Source organism: Geotrypetes seraphini, chromosome 16 (genome assembly GCF_902459505.1).
Source record: "Geotrypetes seraphini chromosome 16, aGeoSer1.1, whole genome shotgun sequence".
In the NCBI taxonomy this organism is placed as follows: domain Eukaryota; kingdom Metazoa; phylum Chordata; class Amphibia; order Gymnophiona; family Dermophiidae; genus Geotrypetes; species Geotrypetes seraphini.
Window position 1 is genome coordinate 20,205,320 of NC_047099.1, and position 25,041 is coordinate 20,230,360.

General features: G+C 43.2%; 1 protein-coding gene across 1 annotated transcript in view; it reads left to right on the plus strand.

Annotated features, from left to right (window-relative positions):
- Positions 1–25,041, plus strand: part of AP1S1 (adaptor related protein complex 1 subunit sigma 1) — a 52,982-nt gene that overhangs the window by 8,132 nt on the left and 19,809 nt on the right. Inside the window, exons 2-3 of the mRNA XM_033923768.1 lie at positions 15,110–15,288; positions 16,736–16,844. Coding sequence (XP_033779659.1) covers positions 15,110–15,288; positions 16,736–16,844 — 288 coding nt within the window. The remainder of the gene's footprint in view (positions 1–15,109; positions 15,289–16,735; positions 16,845–25,041) is intronic.

A 25,041-nucleotide genomic window follows, 5' to 3' on the forward strand; every position in this document is an offset into this window, starting at 1 on the left:
ATTCTCCCAGGGGAGCTCAGAATGGTTTACATGAATTTATTCAGGTATTTGAGCATTTTTCCCTGTCTGTCCTGGTGGGCTCAGAGTCTGTCTAATGTACCTGGGGCAATTGGGGGATTAAGTGGCATGCCCAGGGTCACAAAAAGCAGAGGAGCAGTGTGGATTTGAACCCATAACCCCAGGGTGCTGAGGCTGTAGCTTTAACCACTGCACCACTCTAGAAATCAAAATATAGCAAAAGTGGGCCAAGTTTAGGACAATCAAGCCATTGTGACATCACTGATGAGGTTGGCTCTTATTGGTGGAATGAGGCATTGTGACATCACAGTATCAGCTCTGGTTACCAGAGACAGACACTTTTCATACTATGTATTCATTCAGTTTTCTCTACTGTTCTCCCAAGGGAGCTCACAAAACTTCACATGAATTTATTTATTCAGGTACTCAAGCATGTTTCCCTATCTGTCCCAGTGGGCTCACAATCTTTCTAACGTACCTGGGGCAATGGGGGATTAAGTGACTTGCCCAGGGTCAAAAGGAGCAGCATGGGTTTGAACCCACATCTTCAGGGTACTGAGGCTGTAGCTTTAACCACTGCGCCACACTCCCCAATGAGGTGAAATCCTTCAGATTCTCGCTCCCCCTCATCATATCTATTTGCACCCCTCCCCTGACAAAATACTATCCCTCCATAACCCCATTCTTTCTAGTCTCAGCCTCCACCAGTTTCTTTTCTCTGTCTGTTGCAATCTACCTGTCCCCAGTACCTCCAAATCAGATCTCTCTTTCCTCCTCCACCCCCCCCCCCATTCTTTCAATGCCCCTCTCACCTTCTAACCATGGAGTCTTGATGCAGGTGCTGCCTCTGGTACAGCTGTTTTTTCTTCTAGCACTGCGCACTTCTCACAGTTCAAGCCGCATGGTGTCCAGATATCTTTACTGTTTGCCTAGTATTTCAAAAGTAGAACAGGTGTTTGTGTACAGTACGGATCAAGTTCCCTGAGATTTGCATAGTCCTGAAGGGAAACAGGATGACTGTTCTGGAGGCAGTGCCAGCATCAGATCTTCAGAGAAAGCGGTGAGAAAGTGGGTTCTAGGAAAGAGGATAACAGAAAAGAAAAAAGGCAAATGAGATGTCTGAATCAACAAGCTATTTTACTAGCATAGAGTATACAGAGACTGTTGGTTGATTCAGACATCTCACTTTGCCTTTTTTTTTTTTGGCTTATTTGCTATATTTTGAGGCAAGATCACTTTTCCTTTCTTGTTTTGCTCCTGGATTCTTTCTAGGGAAGAGAGCCAGGGAGCCGCGCCTAGGGTTGACGGACGCTGATGTTGGCCCCCAAACCTTACAGCAGAAAAATAGTGAGGCGAATGGAGGGGGAGGTCCTCGTCTGATGATGCAGCCAGTCTAGCTTCTCGGGTACACTCAGAATGACACGTTAACTAAATTTATTTTTTTAATTTTCTATACCATTCTCCCAGGGGAGCTCAGAATGGTTTACATGAATTTATTCAGGTATTCGAGCATATTTCCCTGTCTGTCCTGGTGGGCTCAGAGTCTGTCTAATGTACCTGGGGCAATGGGGGGGTGGGGAATTAAGTGGCTTGCCCAGGGTCACAAAAGGCAGAGGAGCAGTATGGATTTGAACCCACAACCCCAGAGTGCTGAGGCTGTAGCTTTAACCACTGCACCACTCTAGAAATCAAAATGTTTTGCTCCTGGATTCTTTCTAGGGAAGAGAGCCAGGGAGCCGCACCTAGGGTTGATGGATGCTGCTATTGGCCCCCAAACCTTACAGCGGAAGAATAGTAATGAAGATGTGTACAAACCTTGGATTTAACAGTAAAATTATATGTACTGTAAATCTTTGGTGAATAATTTGCTTTTATTGTATTTCAAATGTATTTAAAATTATGTAAACTGCATAGAACTTCACGGTTTTGTGGTATATAGATAAACTGTTATTATTAACCTTTTTGGACCAGCACTGCTGCGTATTTGGCTACTAATTGTAGAGCTCTAATCACAATGATATCTGACATTTCTTTCTCAAACAATAGCAGAAAAACTGGAGTCCACTGCTGCATATTAAATGTTTGGATTGCCTTTTCCATGTATCATGTGTTGCTCTTATCTACACTGAAATATATGTGTCACTTTCTTGCCCACTCATTGCTATTTGTGAAATTTCTCTAGCAGCTTTTGGCTTTATTATCCGGACCAAAATAATTTTGCATCCTCTGCAGCTGATGCCATATTAGTGTTTATTCCCTTCTCTGAAACCATTTCTATGTTGTACAGCACTGCTGCCGGCACAGATCTGTGAGGTACACCGCTATTTACCCTTACTGTTAAAAAAAAATAAAAAATAAAAAATCACCATTTAGATTCATCTCTTTGGTATTATTTTGTCAAATGTACATTTTTATTTATGAGTAATCAACATAAACAGATGTGGCAACAGTATAACAAAATTCAAAAGAAACTACTCTAGATCCATAAAAACCAAAACACAAAAACAAAAAATGGATCTAGAACATAAGAATTGCTGCTGCTGGGTCAGACCAGTGGTCCATCGTTCCCAGCAGTCCACCCCCCTCAGCTGCACCCTGATTGAAGAGCATCTTTTGAACATCAGCAAGAGATAAGGCTTAGATAAGTTCCTGCTGGACCAGAACATACGCAGGTACGGCTAGACTCAAATAGGGCACTGGTCTTTGACCTAAGGGCCGCCGCGTGAGCGGACTGCTGGCCACGATGGACCACTGGTATGACCCAGCAGCGGCAATTCTTATGTTCTAGATCCATTTTTTTTGTTTTTGTGTTTTGGTTTTTATGGATCTAGAGTAGTTTCTTTTGAATTTTGTTATACTGATTGAAGAGCGTCTTTTGAACATCAGCAAGAGATAAGGCTTTTCTTTCATTATTTTTATTTATGAACTGCAGGTTGGCTATGATGTGGCAGATGTAACTGTTACCTGGTGAGATGGTTTATATCCTTTACTGAGCATTCTTTTTTTATATATATTTTTTATATGTTTCATGTTAAACAGTATAAGAAAGCATGCTTGCTATATCCATGTCAAGTGGTCCAATATTGAAAATCATCCCCACTCGACCTCCTTCAAATTGAATAAAACTTTGTGGATGTTCCCTATAACCTCAAATGAAATCATTTAAATTTTTTCCGCTGGATCTCTGTTGGTCTGAGACCTAGAAGCTGTTGAATGTAGGTCACTTTTGAGAGTGTAAGACAAAATGTCAACTTTGTCCAGCCACTAACAGCTCAACAAAGCCTCCAAGAGAATTGAAATTTTGTGGATTAATACAGTCCCTGGCACTAATCTCATATGCAAAGTTTGGAATGCAACATTAGTTTACCTCCTCTTTTATGAGCCTGATTCTGCAAATGTGCGTCCTGATTGTAGGCAGTGGTAGCCAATCGTGATGCACATAAAAAAAAAAATAAAGGGGGTGAAGGAAGCCTACATTGTAGACATGTGTCGCGCATCTACGGAGATGCATAGGCGCAAGACAGACACCTTAAAAGTAGGCCTTCAAAATGCCGGTCTACATTTAAGGCGTTTGTTCAGCGATGCAGATGCAATTTTGTTTTGGAATGCTGATGCGTGATTGACATAAGAACATAAGACTTGCTGCTGCTGGGTCAGACCAGTGGTCCATCGTGCGGTCCATCCGGCGAGATTGGCGTCCTAAAGAGAACCATACCCTTAATGTCTGCTTTGACTTCTCATTGCCCCTGACCTGTATTTTGATTCAAGTCATAACCGTTCCAGGATTTGCATTGAGGCTTTGCAGCCAATTGGAAGCAAAGAGATAATTACACAACAAAATTATATTAGTGCTTTATACAAATTTTGGCTGCAAATATATCAACTGTACATCGTCCATTTTTTTTAAATTGTTTATATCACTTGAAAGAGCATCTTTTCTGCTATAAAAGACATTCTGTTTTGTATTTGACCCGGTCTTGCATTGGCCAGAAGTTAGGTCTCAAATACATGCATTATTCACATGTGTATACATGCAGTGATAAAAAAGAGCATCGTTGGTGAGACAAGATGGCCGTGTAGTGAGGACGCTGATCAATTCTCTCCTGCTGCCAGAAACATTTCCTGTTTGCTTTTTTTTGGGGTTAACCTGAATTAAGGATGCCAAAAAGAAGAGTCGCTGCCTCAGCCTAGCTTCTTTACATCATCACCTGGGGTGAACCAGCACCGCCAAATCAGAGAGAGTATTCGGCCTTCAGGAGCGAAGCGTCACTCAGTCCCGCGGGACCTGCCCCTCTTCTACAACCGCGAGACTGGGGGATTTCGAGAGCTCTGCAGGGACAGAACACAGCGTTGCCTACGGAGCTTGTGGGTTTGCCGACCCTTCATGCTGAAGCGGCTGGAACATCGACTCTAGAGAGGGTGCTGGAGATGTCAGCAAGTGAGGGACAGACTTCTACCATCCCTCTACTGGTAAGACCTGCTGAGTTTACTCTGGAGTCTATTTGGACGGCATTAGACTTCCTACGTAAACTGTGTGCTGGAGCCCTTCCCCAGGTTAATATCCTGGCTCAAAGAGTGGTCAAAATAGAAGAGGAAGTTAAAGCTCACGGAGACAAAGTTGGCCATTTGGACCAGTGGGTCCAAGGGTTACAATCCTCTCAATCTTCCATAATTCAAGACAGACTATTGTTTGCTAAGAAAGTAGAGAACTTTGAAAACATCACTAAGATGTTGAATCTTAGGATTTTGAACTTTCCTAAAACACTGACAGTGTCTCCAAAAGATCTATTTTATAAGTTTCTGAACGAAGTATTTAAGTACCCGGAGAATGGACTTCCTCCTCTTCATAAAATATATTTCTTGCCAATTTCAAAAAAGCAGACCCCTCCGTCATTGGCTTTGCCTGAATCCTCAAGTCCTTTGAATATAACAAATATTCTGGAAACCTCGGAGGAGGAGGTCGTATGTCGTTCGACTCTTCTGGTGACTTTTGTTTTCCAGCCTGATAAAGAGGCACTTCTAAGACTATTTTTTAGGCTTAAAGAAGTGACCTTCTTAGAAAGTAAGATTAGTATGTTTCCAGATGTCTCGAAAACAACTCAGACCAGGAGAAAGAAGTTCCCTGAATTAAGGCAGCATGTGCTTGCCCTGGGAGCAAAATTCCAATTAAGCTATCCATGCAAGTGTATGATCCAACTGGATTAAAATTCCTATCTTTTTAAATCCTCCCAGTTGCAATTTTTTCTCGAAGGAAAGGGAATATTATTGCCTAGCGCCTCAGTTTGAGGCAATTCCAAATAGACCCCAGTTAAATAGGGACATGTAATTTAGAAGATGCAACACTACGAATTTGATTTGTATATGAAAAAAATTTTCTTTCAATATTCTCTCTAAATGTGAATTGTCTCCTCATATGTGGACTATATAAGACTGAGCAATTTTAAGTTTTGAAGTCTGATGACCTAATTCTATATTTCTTTTGTTGTTAAAATGTGGCAATGTCTTTATTTTTATTCATAATGTTTGATGTATAAGAATAAATGGATAAATAAATAATAATAAAAAGAGCATCGTTAGCATCCTATTGTATAATATGCAAATGAGGTAGAGGTGTGAAATTGCATGGTGCAGCTAAGCTTCTTGGGCTTGCTATGCTAACTCAGGTTACAGCTTCCACTGCTTTCACATACTGTTGTAAATGGCCCATCAGAATGGACATTTAATTGTTGGTGATTCATTGCGAGTTCAATAAAGTTCCTAGCTGCACATTTCCAATTTTAATAAAATTTGGTAACATAATAGCCTATGGACCAAAACCTAATTAGCCAACTAATTAGTCTGTCCTCAACCTGGCAGCTAGGCTTCAATGCTAAGAAATGTAAGGTCATGCACCTCGGAAGCGGAAATCCATGCAGGACGTACTTCTTCAACGGAGAAACTTTAACTAGGACTTCAGCAGAACGAGATTTAGGAGTAATCATCAGTGCAGACATGAAAACTGCCAATCAAGTGGAGAAGGCTTCATCTAAGGCAAGGCAGATATTGGGTTGTATCAATAGAAGTTTCGTCAGCCGAAAGCCTGAAGTCATAATGCCGTTGTACAGGGCCATGGTGAGACCTCATCTGGAGTACTGTGTGCAATTCTGGAGGCCACATTACAGTAAAGATGTGCGCAGAATTGAATCGGTTCAGCGGACGGCCACCAGGATGATCTCGGGGCTCAAGGGTCTCTGGTACGAAGAGAGACTGAACAAATTGCAGCTCTACACTCTCGAGGAACGTAGGGAGAGGGGAGACATGATCGAAACATTTAAGTACCTCACGGGATGTGTCGAAGTGGAAGATGATATTTTCTTTCTCAAGGGACCCTCGGCCACAAGAGGGCACCCGCTCAAACTCAGGGGCGGAAAATTTCATGGCGACACCAGAAAGTATTTCTTCACAGAGAGAGTGGTTGATCATTGGAACAAGCTTCCAGTGCAGGTGATCGAGGCAGACAGCGTGCCAGACTTTAAGAATAAATGGGATATCCATGTGGGATCCCTACGAGGGTCAAGATAAGAAAATTGGGTCATTAGGGCATAGACAGGAGGTGGGTAAGCAGAGTGGGCAGACTTGATGGGCTGTAGCCCTTTTCTGCCGTCATCTTCTATGTTTCTAACTTATTACATATCAATGTGCTTTGGTTTACAAGTTAATAAAGTCGAAATAATATTATGATTCAAAATGAACATCCACAAGACACAGCTCGATCCTTTCATTGGCCCATTAAAAAAGATACTGTGTGGGTTTCAGAGGGAACGTATGGTTCTTGAAGCTTCAGTGACAACCTCAACAGGGAGGCAATACAGCTATTCATGCCAAATTCAAGGCATTGTACTCAGGCTAGCTGCATGATGAGCAGCATTTGAAGTGATTGTGAAGCAAAATTTGTCTTTGAAATTGTTACTCTTTCCTCACCATACTGTTCTTTGATCACTTCATTTTTCATCCTAAGAAAAATTTACAGTTATTAGAAAGCCACAGATTTCCAATTCAAAGTTTCTCTCATTATTCCAGTGCCTGTCTACATCTCCAGCATATTTTAACATTAAACGCAGGCTGAAACCTTGGTGCACTTTCAGGCCTATTTTAAGCTATTAGTCAAAAATATGGCTCGGTGACTTTTATAGCCAAAAAATTGCTCTTTCAAATGGTGAAAGAAAAAAAGATTGCAGGATGTACAGTTGTATTATATAACATTAAATTTAGGGGGGAAATGCATTATTATTTTTTTTTCAACTATCTTAATAAAAATTTATCTCATAAAATAAAAGCACAGTGTGCCTAAATGTTTATGGGGCAGTAACTGGTCATAATCTCTTCCAGTTCCTAAAATCTGAGCCCTATTGTGTTTTCTGTTCAGCAGCTATGTTGTGTCAAATATTTGCCTGTACGTTCCACGACAAACTTTTTAATCAACTGAGAAGTATTCCTGGATTCAGCACAAAAGGTTGTACTAGAAATATGACTTTTAGCTTGGTTGAGCAACTATCCTTTCCACAACCTGAACCAAAATTTGACATTTGTTTTTCATTATCTTCCATGGAACGAAAAATGTGGCCCCAATAACGAGGCTCATAACTTTGGAAGAAGTTCCTGCTCTAAGACTTTGCACATACTGTATTCCTTGGTTCATAGACAACCCCGCGAAAGACAAAGGCGCGCGCCGACAACTGAGTGCAAGACGGAGGCGCGCGCCGAAGAAAATTACAGTTTTTAGGGGCTCCAATGGGGGGTTTTGTTGGGGGGCCCCCCCAGTTTACTTAATAGAGATCGTACCGGCGTTGTGGGGGGGTTTGGGGGGTTGTAACCCTCCACATTTTACTGTAAACTTAACTTTTTCCCTAAAAACAGGGAAAAAGTGAAGTTTTCAGTAAAATGTGGGGGGTTACAACCCCCCACACCCCCCACAACGCAGCGCGATTTCTATTAAGTAAAGTGGGGGGGTTCCCCCACACACACCCCCGTCGGAGCCGTAAAAACTAATTTTCTGCGGCGCGCTGCGCTCAATTGTCTGCGCGCGCCTTTGTCCCAGCGCGCTTTTGACCTGACACCGTATTCCTTGCATGTCCTATTGTACTTCCAGTAAAAATTTAATCAGTTTTTGAGATAGTCAAATGGGGAGGCCTAGACCACTTGACATGGAATGGCCCATTGTTTTGCCTAGCTGTAACTGTTACAACAAGCCAGTACAAAACAGTTTTTACCTTCTGTTTCTCTTGTAAAATGGAAAACACACACCCTAGCTTCTTTTAAGAATTAATTTGAGTATTTATTTACAAAGAAAATAAATAATACTACACTATGGGAAATTGAAACTACATCTTGCCTCTCTAAGACCGGGACGCCCTCAACAGCTAGGCACTGAGCTCTCCCATGGGACCTTTGGACTCTGGCAACGTGTCTTTCCTACAACTGAACTTCTAGAATAAAACATCGAGGGGCTTACTTTTTAGCAGCATTCGCCCACAATGTTTACCTTCCAGACGCACTCAGGATGGTACATAATGGTAGATGTTCCCAAAATATGAGGTTATATCTAGGTAATACAGAATGAAAAAAACCCAAGATATTTATATGTGAAAGTTCAAATTCCAGACAGTTCAACTCAGTCAGGCCATATGTGTTGTCTGAATAGCCTGGGAGCATCACTGATAAGGAACTCAGCTCCAACAGGCACTAACTAATCTCAGCAGGCTTCTAACAACAAGATAAGAGCTTCACTGGTGATAAGTCAGCTAAAGCAGTGGGCGACCATGACTGCTTGTTATGCAATGCTGATACTGCTAGGCTTTCAGGTGAGAGCATCACCTTATTACCGCTAGGCTTAGACTTTTAGGTGATACTCTGCATCCATATAATATCATTTTTGAGAGATTATGGGGCTCATAATCAAAAGAGAAAAACGTCCAAAAATCCGGCCTTAAAATAAACGAAAGTTGTCCAAGTGCCGATAAGCAAACTGGGTTTTGGACGTATTTCTAAATGACCTAGGCCTTCATAGTGTCGCTGAACAACCATAGCTAAACGGGGCGTTTCAGGAGGAGTGTCGAGGGCGGGATGTGGGCAGGCTTAGTCGTACTGCATGTATAACCGAAAGTTATACAGCACAGCCTAGACGGAACTTGGACGTTGTGACTTAGACCATTTAAAATATGGTCTAAGTCACAAAAACCCACCTAAAGTGACCAAATAAGCACTGCAAACACATAATACAGACCCTCACACCGTGACAGGTCAATTGCGCACAGACAAAAACGCGTGGACGACTCAGTGCAAAGACAGTAGCGCGCAAACACAATTGCGCGCAAGACAATTGAGCGCAAGGATATCTCCACGCAAGACAATTGAGCGCAACGACAACTGAGTGCGAGATAACTGAGCGCAATGATAATTCAGCGCGCCCCTAGATGGCGCCTGGCGAACGAAGGACACGCGCACGTCCAGCACGTTAACACGTAATCACGTCAACGCGTTTTCAGTATGGTTCCCTTGACTCTTTGCGTTTTCAATATAAGTCACGTGAATGCATTTTCGTTACTATGGTTACATTTCTTCATTATATATGTCCTTCGAACAGCCCGCCTTCCTTTCACTGCCTGACCGTGTCCGTTATAGGTGAAGATCTGGTTTTGCTAGTACTTCATCTATAACGAATATTTGTCTAGAGTGGATTTTTCTCGCCTCCGGTGAGAGTGAATGTGCGTCCACAGTTCTTCATTTACAGGTATGTTTATATTTTCGGTTCATGCACGCGGACCGTTTATTTTAATGTGACCGTATATTTTAATGTCGCTCCATTTGCCAACTATCCAAGATGCGCGCTACACAATTGCAAGAAAAGCGACGGTATAATAATGGTTCATACGCACGCCGCTCCCTTTGCAAGCGATTCAAGGGACCGTATATTTTAATGTCGCTCCCTTTGCAAGCTATCCGAGATGCGCACTACACAATCGCAAGAAAAGCGAGGGTATAATAATAAAACTGAGCGCAACCGTTTATATTTTCGGGATGTTTATATTTTTGGTTCACGCGCACGTTCGCGGACCGTATATTTTAATGCTGCTCTCTTTGCAAGCTATACAAGGGACCGTATATTTTAATGTCGCTCCCTTTGCAAGCTCAATTGCCGGCGCTCAATTGTCTCGCGCTCACCTGCCGACGCTCAATTGTCTCGCGCTCAGTTGTCTTGCGCTCAGTTGTCCCGCTCGTGCACATTACGGAAAATAATTTGCGCGCATTTGTCTTGCGCTCAAATGTCTTACGCTAGGTTGTCTTCGCGCTCATTTGTCTTCGCGCTCAGTTGTCTTGCGCTCAGTTGTCCGCACGCGATTGTCTTGCGCGCAATTGTCTATGAACCTGTTCCCACAGACGAGGTTAGGTTGTAGGAGGCAACAGTGCAAGCAGTTTGGGATTTTTAAATTTCTGCAAGTTATTTTCAAAGAAGCCACAGCAATAGTGGCCACAAAAGCATATTTTGCACTGACTAGTAAAATCTACCTGTGGTATTTGAACCCATGCAGTAGTTACCATCTTATTTAAAAGTTGCCTGAATTTAAGAGAAGCAAAGATGAAAGGAAACGGGGAAAGAGCAGTGCAGAGAGAACTGCAAAATGATGGAACTGAGCACGCTTAAGCGTGGAGGCGGAAGATGAAAAGGGACATGAGAGATAAGCAGACAAACTCGCCCAAAGCGGAGGATGAGATCTGCTAACAGAAAGAAACTCCTATTAGAAAGCAGATGACATCTTTATCTCCGTCTTTACTTATCTCTGCCACAGCTGTGCTGAATCCCTGCCTGCTGTATGCGCTGTGAATAAAAAGAGGATTGTGAGCTTTTTGTTGCCTTTTTAGGAAGAGGTAGGAGAAGGTTCTGGTTAGAAAGGGAGCTGGGAGCTGTCGTCATATCATAGACAATGCAGGAGACCTTCAGTGATGCCAACACGGGTGTTTTGTGTTGGCATTTTATATTGCTTTTCCTGTGCATGACAATTGTAAGCTGGACTGAATTCGGAAATTGAATAGAGTGGTCCAGAGGAATGCTGACCCACACTCTCGTAGCCAAACAAGCCCACACACCCCCCCTTCTGAATTTCTACAAGAAAACTTAATAGGTTTTAAAGAAAAGAGAGAAGAACAAAGCAAAAAGACACAAGGGGAAGGCATAGGCTAATGAACGGAGAAGGGAATCCATTGAAAATCCAAATACACTGAGAAGTATTCCTGGTAAAGATTCTACTGTGATTAGAAATCTGCTTCCCTCTTCAGCCCTCGATGCTGTATTCATACTTTGCATATACACTTCTTCCTCTGTATTCGCTGTGATAGGGGATTAACAGACTCGCGAATACAGAAAAACCGTGAATAACTTTTTCATATGTTATTTGCTGTTTTCTGTTAAAAACCATCGTGAATACGGTGAAACCGTGAATAACGTGATGGGAGACTTGGCCTGTTCCTTAAGGCCTTGGAATCAGCGATTTCTCTATTCAGCTGACATCATTTGGGGGGAGGAGCCAGCAAGCTAGAAACCGTGAATAATTGAAACCGCGATTGCTGAATCCGCGAATACGGAGGGAGAAGTATATCAACTTCTCATCCAAAGATATAGGGCTGATTCTACAAATGATGTCCTGATTGTAGGTGGCGGTAGATCTCACCAACCAATCGGGATGCATGTTTTTTTAAAAAAAAAATCTGTGCGGCGAAGGACACCTACAATATAGGCATTTGACGTGTGCCTACAGAAGTGTTTAGGCACGTCTACAGACTTCCAAGGCCATCCACCAGAAGTGGCCTAGGGCGTCTGTAAGCGTCCCTATACATCTCTGTAGGCATGAGACAGATGCCTTAAAAGTAGGCCTGCAAAATGCTGGTCTACATTTAACGTCAATAAAGAGCACTTTACTCTATTATAACATTCAATCCCAATAACAGTAATAAAGCCGATGGATTCAAACTTCTAGATCCACCTCTGTGAATCTATTGATCCTCAGATGCACCACTCCACGTTCAAACTTTATCACCACGCTAAGCTTGATGTGCAAAATCTTCCCTGGATCAATTTTACTAGTATATTATAACAAAATTTTATATTCCTTTCAAATACATTTTTTAATTATTCATTATTTGTAATAATATTGTTTCTCAGAATAACTTATCTTAGTTTCTGGTCACTATAGGGACTTCTTGCGCCAACATGTTTCGCGCTATGGCGCTTTTTCAAGGCTGGGTCCCTATATTGCTAATGTCATCCAACTCGACCAGTGTTTTTAGGCATCTGTTAGGGGAAAATAGATGCAATTCTCTAAAGGAAGCAGATGCTTGATTGACATGCGATTGGTGGCTGCTTCTTAGGCGGCCGCTGAGATCATCATCCTTTAGCGAATCAGGCCCTTTGGGGCTGATTCTACAAACAGTGTCCCGATTGTAAGTGTCTACCGCTATCTCACGAGCCAATTGAGACGCATGTTTTTTTAAACAATCCATGTGCGAATGATGCCTACAATATAGACGTCTGACTTGTACCTACGGAGGCATCTAGGCATGCCTACTGACACCCAGGGCTGGTGTGGAAATGGTTTCCACCAGAAGTGGCCTTGGGCATCCCTATGCATTTCTTTAGGCACAAGACAGAGGCCTTACATGTAAGCCTGTAAAATGCAGGCCTATATTTAAGGCGTCTTTTAGAAAAAAAAGACGTGATTCTTTAAAGGATGCCGATGGGTGATTGTCATGCGATCTTTGGCCTCAGAGATTGGCGTCCTTTAGAGAATCAGGCCCTTTCAGCCTTTAAAGACTACATAAGAACATAAGTAATTCCTCTGCTGGGTCAGACCAGAGGTCCATCATGCCCAGCAGTTCGCTCACGCGGCGGCTCATCAGGTCCAGGACCTGAATAGTAATCCTCTATCTATATCCTTCTATCCCCTTTTCCTTCGGGAAATCATCCAATCCCTTCTTGAACCCCAAAACTGTATTCTGTCCTATCACGCCCTGTGGAAGCGCATTCCAGGTGTCCACCACCCTTTGGGTGAAGAAGAACTTCCTAGCATTGGTTCTCAATCTGTCCCCTTTTAATTTTTTCGAATGCCCTCTCGTTCTTGTAGTTTTCGAAAGTTTGACAAATCTGTCCCTCTCCACTTTCTCTGTGCCCTTCATGATCTTGTAAGTCTCTATCATATCCCCTCTAAGTCTCCGCTTCTCCAGGGAAAAGATTCCCAGTTTCTCCAATCTTTCAGGGTATGAAAGATTTCCCATACCTTTTATCAAGCGTGTCACTCTCTTCTGAACCCTCTCGAGTATCGCCATATCCTTCTTTAGGTACGGCGACCAATATTGGATGCAGTACTCCAGATGCAGGCGCACCATCGCCTGATACAATGGCAGGATAACTTCTTTCGTTCAGCTTGTAATACCCTTCTTGATTATTCCCAGCATTCTATTCGCTTTCTTAGCGGCCGCTCCACATTGTGCCGACGGCTTCATTGTCATGTCCACTATTACCCCCAAGTCCATTTCTCGGGTACGCTCACTCAATAAAAGCCCTCCCATCGTGTAGCTGTACCTCGGGTTTCTGTTTCCTAAGTGCAAGACTTTATATTTCTCTACATTAAACTTCATCTGCCATCTCGTCGCCCACTCCCCTAGTTTGTTCAGGTCCCTTTGTAAATCTTTGCAGTCTTCTATAGTCCTAGCCCCATTAAATAGTTTGGTGTCGTCTGTGAATTTTATTACTTCGCACTTCGTCCCTGTTTCTAGATCATTTATAAATACATTGAATAGCAGCGGTCCAAGCACTGACCCCTGTGGAACACCACTCGTGACCCTCCTCCAGTCCGAGTGGTGGCCCTTCACTCCTACCCTCTTCCTACCTGCCAACCAATTCTTGATCCATCTGTGTACGTCTCCTTCCACCCCATGGTTCTTCAGTTTCCGAAGTAGGCGTTCATGGGGTACCTTGTCAAAAGCTTTTTGGAAGACTAAGTATACGATGTCTATGGGGTCCCCTTTGTCCATCCGTTTGTTAATTCCTTTGAAGAAGTGCAATAAGTTCGTCAGGCACGATCTTCCCTTGCAAAAGCCATGTTGGCTTGCTATCATAAGTTTTTGTTCCTTTCTAGATGCTCCTCGATGCTATCTTTTATCAGTGCTTCCGCCATTTTCCCGTTTGTTAATTCCTTTGAAGAAGTGCAATAAGTTCGTCAGGCACGATCTTCCCTTGCAGAAGCCAGGTTGGCTTGCTATCATAAGTTTATTCCTTTGTAGATGCTCCTCGATGCTATCTTTTATCAGTGCTTCCGCCATTTTCCCCGGAACCGAGGTCAGACTTACCGGTCTGTAGTTCTCTGGGTCACCTCTCGATCCCTTTTTAAAGATGGTCTTAACATTGGTTATCTTCTAATCCTCCAGGATCACACCTGTTTTCAGGGATAGATTACAGACTTGCTGTAGTAGTTCCGCTATTTCCTCCTTTCGTTCTTTCAGTACCCTAGGGTGGATTCCGTCCGGGCCCGGTGATTTGTCAGTTTTTAATTTTTCTATCTGCCTGTGTACGTCTTCAAGGCTTACTTCCATGGATGCTTGGTCTCCTTTGAAGATTTGTTCAGGTTCCGGTATACTAGATGTGTCCTCTTTTGTAAATACTGACGAAAAGAACATGTTTAGTCTTTCCGCCACTTCTCTCTCCTCCTTCACCACTCCCTTCCTATCTCCGTCATCCAGCGGTCCCACCTCCTCCCTAGCCGGCTGCTTCCCTTTAACATATCTGAAGAACGGTTTGAAATTTTGTGCTTCCCTGGCTAGCCTCTCTTCATATAAAATACTATCTCAGCAGTGAGGAGTGGGAGAAAAGACTTGCTTGTGGTAAAAAGAATCTCCTCAGAGCTGTTGGGCAGACCTGGGCAAGGGTAAAGAATGCAGCTTTTTGGATGGCTGAATTGTAAGACTCTTATCCTATCATGGTTTAATAGTTAGTGTTATTAGTCTGCATCCTCAGTATTTCTGGCTCCCACGAAATGTAACAGTGTTTCCCATTTTCCCTCAGATGCGCTTTATGATCCTGTTCAGCCGCCAGGGGAAGCTGCGGCTGCAGAAATGGTACACAGCCACGGCAGACCGCGAGAAAAAGAAGATGGTTCGGGAGCTAATGCAAGTGGTTTTGTCACGCAAACCCAAGATGTGCAGCTTCCTGGAGTGGAGAGACCTAAAAATCGTTTACAAGAGGTGATCATCCTGTTACATTTCCTATTCTCGCTAAATCCCTGCCAGACACCTCAGAAAATGCCAGCCCATCCAGGAACCCCTCATATTTCCAGCCACGTGTCCGTGGAACCACCAGAATGTAGTAGCAGAGCTATGAAGTCGGTACACCAAACCTTCAACTCTGACTCCTCTGTTTTTCTGCTAAATGACTCTGACTCCTACAGATACAGTGTTCCCCCGGTTGTTCGCGGTCGGCGGTTTGCGGTTCCATACATTCGCGGTATTTTCCGACTGCAAACCGCCGAAAAGGAGAGGGCAGCGGGAGAAGCAGGAGAGAGCAGCCGGAGTGCCGCGAGTGCAGGAAATCACTCGTGGTATGCTCCGACTGCCTCTTCCTGCACTAAGTCGGGCCTTATCCAATCAGGAGCTGCTTTGACACGCAGCTCCTGATTGGATAAGGCCCGACTTAGTGCAGGAAGAGGCAGTCGGAGCATACCGTGAGTGATTTCCTGCACTCGCGGTGCTCCGGCTGCTCTCCTGCTGCCCTCTTCAACAACAGATCAGGTGCATACAGCAGCGACTGCACAAGCCTTCCCCCCCCTCCCCCCGGAAGGCCCCGCGGCACTCCGGCTGCTCTCTCACTGCCCTCTAAAGTCTTCGGTTTTTCATGATTCGCGGGGGTTCCTGGAACGGAATCCCCACGAATATCGAGGGAGTACTATATTAGGTTTTAGATTGTTTGCTCTGATTATACTGTATATATCTTTCTCCTGAATTTAAAGTAGTGGTATACACGATCGAGTCACATTATTATGACCACCTACTAATATCCAGAATAACCGTCTCTGGCAGCACGGACGGCAGCTGGATGCCGTGGTAGTGACTCAGTAAGATGCTAGGTCAGGGGTGTCAAAGTCCCTCCTCGAGGGCCGCAATCCAGTTGGGTTTTCAGGATTTCCCCAATGAATATGCATGAGATCTATTAGCATACAATGAAAGCAGTGCATGCAAATAATTCTCATGCATATTCATTGGGGAAATCCTGAAAACCCGACTGGATTACGGCCTTCGAGGAGGGACTTTGACACCCCTGTTCTAGGTGGTTGCTAGAAGTATCTGGAGCCATGCAGACTGCAGTGCATCCTACAGTTTGCTGACGGGTGTGTGGTGGTGGATCCAGTCATGGAACACGTCGATCGAGGCGGTCCCAGATGTGTTCGATTGGGTTTTTTGTTTAGAAACGAGTCGGAGTCATGCATTTTTACCAATTCCAATTCCTCCTAAAATTGCATCCGACGACACAGCCTTATATATTATCGGACCACATGTTTGCAGAACCCCTGATATATATATTCCCAGCCATGCACCTCGCCAAACCCAACACCTCACTCCAGCCACAAATCTTTAACGTCCCCTCCGGTAACTCTAACCTGTACCTCTGCTAAATCTGTCTCCTTCATACTCTCAGGTATGCCAGCCTCTATTTCTGCTGTGCAGTCGAAACTCAGGATAACGAGCTCCTCACTCTGGAACTGATTCACCGCTATGTTGAGCTTCTTGATAAATATTTTGGCAGTGTGAGTATGTTTTTATGCTCTCTCTTACTGTGCTACATGTGTTGGCCAGCAGTTCCCATCCTGTGAGTCAGGCCGCCATATGGGGTCGGAGAAACAGAGCTGCTCCTTCTCACTCTGGACTTCTGCTGTGGCCCATGCCTAGTAATGATAGCCAGATGCTTAGGAGTCGGTGAATTTTATTTATTTAATTTGTTTTCTGTCCAGTTGTCCCTAAAAAGCTCAGAATGGATTACAGGTTAAACATACATAGTTTCAGTACAACTTTACAATGCAAGTTTTTATCCTAACATGACATATACTGGGGGTCTAATTTTAATATACATAATATAGTTTACTGGTTACAATTTGCCATAGTTATCCTTTCAGTGCAAAGTTTTTCAATACAAGTTTAAAAAAAAAAATCTTTAATAATTTTAAACTTTTGACAATTTTTTTTCCCCTAAAAAGAAAATACAGTCAAAACTCGGTTTGCGAATAACGCGGTTTGCGAGTGTTTTGCAAGACGAGCAAAACATTCCCACAAATCGTGCCTTGCAAACTGAGCATTGACTCAATTTGTGAGGCCCCCCCCGTGATCCAGCATCCCCCCACTCGTGTCGCCCCCCCCCCCGAGAACCAGCACCTCCCTCCCCACCTCCACGATCCGGCATCCCTCACCCACCCAAACACAATCCCTTACCCCAATCTGGCACCAGCACTAACGCACAGGACGTGCTGGTGCCCGAAGATCCTCCCTCTTGCCTGGGCTGAGAGAGCGAGAACCAGAAGGCCTTGAGCATGCGCAGATGCTCAAGGCCCAGCCCAGGCAAGAGGGAGGATCTTTGGGCACCGGCACCAGCATGTTCTGTGCGTTGATGCTGGAGCCGGTGCCAGATCGGGGTAAGGAATTGTGTTTGGGTGGGTGAGGGATGCCGGATCGGGGGGGGGGGTGATGCCAGTTCTTGGGGGAGGGGGGTGGAGCAACACCAGTGGTCTAGGGGGGAATGAATCAAGCGAGTTTCCCTTACTTCCTATGGGGAAACTTGCTTCGATATACGAGCAATTTGGTTTACGAGCATGCTTCTGGAACGAATTATGCTCGCAAACCAAGGTTCCACTGCACAAAGTAATCTCACAGAAAAACATACAATCCAGTTTTAGGAAATAAACAACTTATTACAGAGTATAGTTAGACCACCATCTATTTAATGGAGGAGCAGATGACAGTTTTCAGTACAAGTTTTATCCTAATTTGACCCACAGATAGTTTGCATGTTAGCTTTGGCATAGTTACAGTGCAAGATTTTACAATGCAAGTTTTCTTTACGTGACCCATACTGGTTCCGGTACCAGTATACATTTCTTTGCAGTCAGTCGGTCAAGGGCAGAGGTCTAGGTGAAGAGGTATGTTTTTATTGCTTTTCTAAAGCTGAGGAGTCCTTCAAGGGATACGATCTGCGGGGGTAGTCGATTCCAGTGGCTCGGTATGAAGTGGGAGTAGGACTGTCTGTTGGCGGTTTGCAACTGAAGGGCACAAACTTCCTCTGTGTGAACTTCCTAAAAGACTGGAAAACTTTATAGATACTGTAGGCTGTGAAGGCACTGTTCTTTTTTTTTTAATTTATTTATTTATAATTTTAATAATTGACAATAATTACAAGTCAATAAAAGAAAACATGCAGTGTAAATTGAAATTAAATCAAAATTCCAAACAGCTAAGGAATATCAAAATATACATCGCATTATTAGTCCACAATTTTGGAGACGAGGCTAATGAAAAAGACTGAAATAAGTCATCAAGGCAATTAGTATAAGGCAAAAAGATAGGCGTTTTGAGTGCTCTTGAACCAATATGTTGAGCTTAACAAGAGAAAAAGGCAGCTCATGAAGACTCTCTATCAGAAATAAATTTAGATAAGTGCTGTGGATCATAAAATACATATCTATTCCCCCCATATGTCAAAACGCATTTACAGGGATACCTTAGGACAAAGGTCGCCCCTAGCTGAACAGCCTGTGGTCTCAATATTAAGAATTGTTTTCTTCTTTTCTGGGTCGAGCGAGATACATCAGGGTACATCCTAATTATATTTGTCATGAATGGAACATCTCTATGCTTAAAAAACATTTTAAGCAGCCAATCCCTGTCTGAGTCAATTGCAAACTGTACTATTAAGGTAGCAGGGACCTGATTTTCCGTATCCGACCTCTCTAGAAAATATGTTAAATCCAAACTATCAACAGATAAATTCTGTTGATGAAGGCACTGTTCTGACTGATTGGATAGGTGGTGGTGATGGAGGCAGTGGTAGAGGTCTAATCTAGTCTTCGATTTAGATACCAGGTCATCACCCAACGGAGTAATTAAAGACCAGCCAAAAAAGCAAACAAAAGCATAAGAGAAAATAAAGGCTTCTTTTACAAAGCTGCGATAGCGTTTTTTAGCGCATGTTAAACCCGCGCTACGCGGCTAGAACTAACACCAGCTCAATGCAGGCGTTAAGGTCTAGCGCGTGCTAAATCCGCTATCGCAGCTCAGTAAAAGGAGCCCTAGGTGTTGTAGAGAAATCAATTTGTTGAATCTTTAGGTAAACTGTTCGAGTATTGTGTAAATAATAAAGTTTTTAGGACTTTACAAAGTTGTTGTAACTGACCTATCGATCTGACAGTCAGGAAGCCCATTCCAGATTTCTACCAGTTTATAAGTGAAAAATTGACTGAGTTTCCCGGCCGGTTTAATTCCTCTGAAGGAAGGGAACAGTAGTTTATATCTCTGTGTACTCCTCGAATGGCAAGATCTAATTAGCAGTATTCAGGTATGTATTTTTATATCCCTTATCTGTTTTTTTAGTGTTATTTAGTAATGTGCAGCATGGTTCCTTTTCTGAGCCCATCCCCCACTATCACTTTTCTGTGGCTTCTTCTCACCGTTTTTCTTTCCATCACAGTTCACTGGGTTTGCTAACTTGTATGCCTTTTGACTTGTTAGTTTTTCAATTAGGTCTTCGATTTTGCCTTTTTATTGGAAGCTTTCACCCCCCTCTTTTGTACTGCGTATCCCTTTGTTCTATCACCTGTATCTATTTTTGGGTTTTAAAACATTCTACATGGCTTTGCTGAAATGCTTAATCTTAAACTTGGCAGTGGTATAGAGTTTTATATATGGTTTTAACTCCTGAAATTTTAAATTCAATGTTATTTTAGTTTCCCACATATTCACCTTTATAGGACCCCCAGGGTATGTATTCTTCATTCATTTTTTGTCCTATATGGTTCCCTTTGTGTCTTTCTAGCTTGTTTAAACACAAGTATTTACAGATCATTTGTTTAGCATGGTCTTTGCACGTCCACCATTTTTATAATACATTTACGTTTTTCACTTCACTCTGCATTTTGCATAGACTCAAATATTTTCTGTTTATACAAATATGTATGATATTTATCATTTTTTTCACCAACTCATTTTTATTAGTGCCATTTACATCACTGTGTCCTTTATAACAATAATAATAATAATAACTTTATTCTTGTATACCACATTACCATGGAAGTTCTATGCAGTTTACAGATGAAGAGACTGTACATTTACAGCGAAGTTACATTTTCGGCGATGCTATGTTTACATTTTTGGTGATGTTACATTTACGGTGAAGTTATTTTACAGCTAGGTTACATTTGCAGAGAAATTACATTTGCTGTAAGTTACATAGAGCGGTGTTACATACAGCAGAGTTACCTACGGCGTAGATACAAACTGCGGTGTTCGATAAGGCAGAGCAGAGGCATTTGGTATGGGGAGTAACGAAGACAGGATAATTAGTTAGATAGAGTGATCCATTTTGTTAAGCCATTTAGTGGCTGACAAGATTGGAGGAGTCGGAGAGTCTGGAGGGAAGTCGAGGTCAGAGGAGGAGGTCAAGGAAGAGGTGGGGAGAAGTTAGAGGAATTTGTCAAACAGGTAGGTTTTGATTGACTTCCTGAACATTTGGTAGGTGGGGGAATTGGAGATGAGGGCTGTGAGGCATTTGTTCCATTTGCCTGCTTGGAATGCTAGGGATCTGTCAAGAAATTTCTTGTAGAGGCAGTTCTTCAGGGAAGGAAAGAAAAACAGGTAGGTGTTTCGTGTACGAGAGGGGCCTGCAATTTCAAGGTGATCAGACAGATAGATTGGTGAAGAGCCTGCTAAGGTTTTGTAGCAGAGGCAGGTGAATTTAAAGATGATTCTTGCCTCCACTGGCAGCCAGTGGAGTTTAGTGTAATAGGGGCTAACGTGGTCATATTTTTTGAGGCCGAAGATGAGGCAGACGGCAGCATTTTGAATTTCTCCCTGGAAAAGCAGAGACTCAGAGGAGACATGATAGAGACCTACAAGATCATGAAGGGCATAGAGAAAGTAGAGAGAGATAGATTCTTCAAATTTTCAAAACATATAAGAACAAGAGGGCATTCGGAAAAATTGGAAGGGGACAGATTCAAAACAAATGCTAGGAAGTTTTTCTTTACTCAGCGGGTGGTGGACACCTGGAATGCGCTTCCAGAGGACGTAATAGGGCAGAGTACGGTACTGGGGTTTAAGAAAGGATTGGACAATTTCCTGTTGGAAAAGGGGATAGAGGGGTATAGATAGAGGATTACTGCACAGGTCCTGGACCTGTTGGGGCCGCCGCGTGAGCGGACTGCTGGGCACGATGGACCTCAGGTCTGACCCAGCAGAGGCATTGCTTATGTTCTTATGTTTGATGGTATTTTTATAAGATCCCAGGTATATGATGTTACAATAGTCAAGAATGCTTAAGATTAGTGACTGGATCAGAAGTCGGAAGGAGAGGTGGTCGAAGTGGCGTTTAATGGTGCGAAGTTTCCAGAGGGAGCAGAAACATTTTTTGACCTGGGCACTTGTATGATCTTCGAAGGTCAAGCATCTGTCTAAGAGGACTCCAAGGATTTTTATGGTGGGGTTGATTGGATAGTCTAGGCCGTTCATTTTCAGGGAAGTGTTTGTTAGTTTGTGGGTAGGACTTGCCAGGAAAATTTTGGTTTTTTCGGTGTTCAATTTTAATTTGAATTGTGAGGTCCATAGTTCTAATTTGGTGAGGACAGAAGAGGTGAGTTGTTCCGTTTGTTGTGTGAATGAAGTTAGGGGAATGATAATGGTGATGTCATCTGCGTATATGAATGATTTTAGGTTTAAGTTGGCTAGTGTCCGTGCCAGAGGGGCCAAGTAAATGTTAAAAAGGGAGGGGGATAGAGGGGAGCCTTGTGGGACTCCGCAGAGATTGCGCCAGTAATGGGAGAAGGTTCCATTGCTATGGACCTGGTAAGTACGGTTAGTTAGGAAGCTTGAGAACCAGTTTAGTACTTGGCCAGTAATGCCGATGGAGTCAAGGCAGCTGAGCAGGTCGACCAGATCGAAGGCGCTGCTTAGGTCGAATTGGAGTACTAGGGCGCTTTTGCCCAGTGAGAACAGGTGGAGGAGGTAATTGGTCAGAGTAGCTAAGACAGTTTCTGTGCTGTGGTTTGTGCGGAAACCGGATTTCATACTCTTTGCATGTCAGATATCATTCACAGTCTCGCATCTTATCACCACTACTATTCATAACTTACATGCATTCTTAATGTACCCCTCATTATTTATAGGACCCCTGAAGAAGACTTTGTGTCGAAACACGGACCATGTTAAAAAAGGGTCCTGTATCCCTAGCGGACTAGATCCTTTAAGGCTTTTATGTGGATGATTTCAGTGTACCTTTGGAACTTTGACACTTTCAAATAAAGTCCATTTAGGAACATCGTCACTCCACAGAGTTTTTTTGGTTTTCTCAAGATCTAAGGGTATTCCAGTATAAAGGGACCAAAGGACCAAATAGTCCATAGAGAAGCTTAAAAATGATGCAGGCGCATTTAAACTGGATCCTAAAACGGATTGTGAGCCAATGAAGCTTTCTCAACAGAAGGGAGACATGATCGTTCTTTCTCTTCCCAAAGATGAGTTTAGCTGCCGTATTCTGTGGGGTTTTTAAGCATTAAAATAGGTCTTGTTGGATACGAGTTTGGGAAGCACTGGCTTCTCTATCACTACTGTTGAGGTCTATTATCAAATCTATAATACATTCAAGGGTTTTTAGTGTAGCAGGACCATGAATGTAGAACACTTTACCTAATAATATTTGTCAAATCTCAGTGTTTTTATTTTTCCGTAAGTCGTTGAAGGCTTATTTTTTTTTCAGGATCTTTTGGAAATGGTGGTCTGTTTAGTTAAGCTTGTTAAGTTATTAGTTTTAACTCCGTCTTATTTTATGAAATGATTTTCGGGGTTTTGTTTTATTTTCTCTGTGAAGAAAATTGTGTTGTTTTATGTCTGTTTATTCATTTACGTATGCATTTTTGCAACTCGCAAAGATTGTTTGGATATGCAGGATATAAATGTTTTTTTTTAATTTAAAAATAAATAAAAAATTCTCTATATTGGGTGGGTGAAATTCTCTTGATGAAGCATGGCGCTGTAGGATGAGCAGCTTAGAAATTTGTCATAGCAGGATTCTGCAATACCGCTGTACTGGGTCAGGAACAAACTTCACCAGTGTGGTCAGCATTCCGCAGCAGTACCACACCACGGGATGAAAAACTTGTTTCTCTCTTGCAAGACCCCAATAGCGATTTTTAGCGCAGGTCAGCGTGCTGAATGATCTGTGCTGCTTCCGACATTCAGAGAGTTTCTATGAGTGTCGGGAGCAGCTCAGAGCATTCAGTGTGCTGGCTTGCACTAAAAATCACTATCGCAGTTTTGTAAAGGGTTTGTGGGGGCGTGTTAAAGCAGGTCTGTGTATCCGGACCCTAATGAAATCATACATACAGTGTTACTACCTAGCTGATTAAATCACCAGTGTTAAAATATTAATAGTGCTTAACATGTTCCCTTTGTTCAGCTCTTTCTGGATTACATCCTCTATAATAAAATCCTAAGTGCGCATGCGCACTTAGGATGCCGAGATCCCTGCCGCCATGATGTGTGCTTCCGTGTTGCACATGCGCACTGCCTGCCTTCTGCCCTGATCTCCGATGCCGGCTGACTTCCTGCGCTGCTGGGATGCCTCTTCTCACCCCCAGACCAGCAAATGCAGCAGCTGCGGTTTCATCTTGCAGCCGCGGGGCATTTGCTAGGCCGCCCACTTCGATAATGCGAGATGGGCCGGCCCTAGCAAAAGCCCCGAGGCTGCCCGGGCTAGCGGATGCTGGACAGGGGGAGCAGGGAAAGGAGAAGGGGTACTACTGGACGGGGGGAGCAGGGAAGGGGTGCTGCTGGACAGGGGGGAGGTAAAAGGAAGGGAGAAGGCCTGCTGCTAGACAGGGGGGAGGTAAAATGAAAGGAGAAGGGCTGCTGCTGGACAGGGGGAGCAGGGAAGAGGTGGTGGTGGACAACTGAGGAAAGAGAGAGACAGAAAGACAGCCAGCCAGTGGCCAAGGAGAGAGAGAGAAAGAAAGACAGACACACACATCTATTCTAGCACCTGTTAATGTAACGGACTTAAAAGACTACACTTCTCCCTCTGTATTCATGGTTTCAGCATTCGTGGTTTCGATTATTCATGGTTTTTAGCTTGCTGGCTCCTCCTCCCAAATGACATCAGCTTGCATAGAGAAATCGCTGATTCCAAGCGTTTACAGAGAAAAACACTGATTCCCGGCACTTTCTTCACCATGTTTTGCCTCTCCTTCAGGAACAGGCCAGGTCTCCCACCATGTTATTTGCAGTTTCACCATATTCACGATGGATTTTAATAGAAAACAGCGAATAACATATGAAAAAGTTATTCGCGATTTTTCTTTATTTGCGGTTCCTATCACAGCGAATACGGAGGGAGAAGTGTAGTAGTAATATAGTAGATGACAGCAGATAAAGACCCGTATGGTCCATCCAGTCTGCCCAACAGTCACATTCATTTCTGAGGCAATGTTAAACCAACAATCTAGTAATTATTCATTCCCCACCCCTACCCCCTTTTACAAAAGCGCGGAAGAAGTTTTTAATGCCAGCTGATGCACTGAATTCTCTGCGCTGCTCCGATGCCACTAAAAACCTCTTCTGTACTTTTGTAAAAGGAGGGATTTATTTGCTAAGTTCCATTATAAGATGTTTTCCCCTCTCCCCTGAGGCAAGACCCTGCATTCTGACTATGAATGTGGTAAAAATGTGCATTCTTGCTCCTGATCCATATTG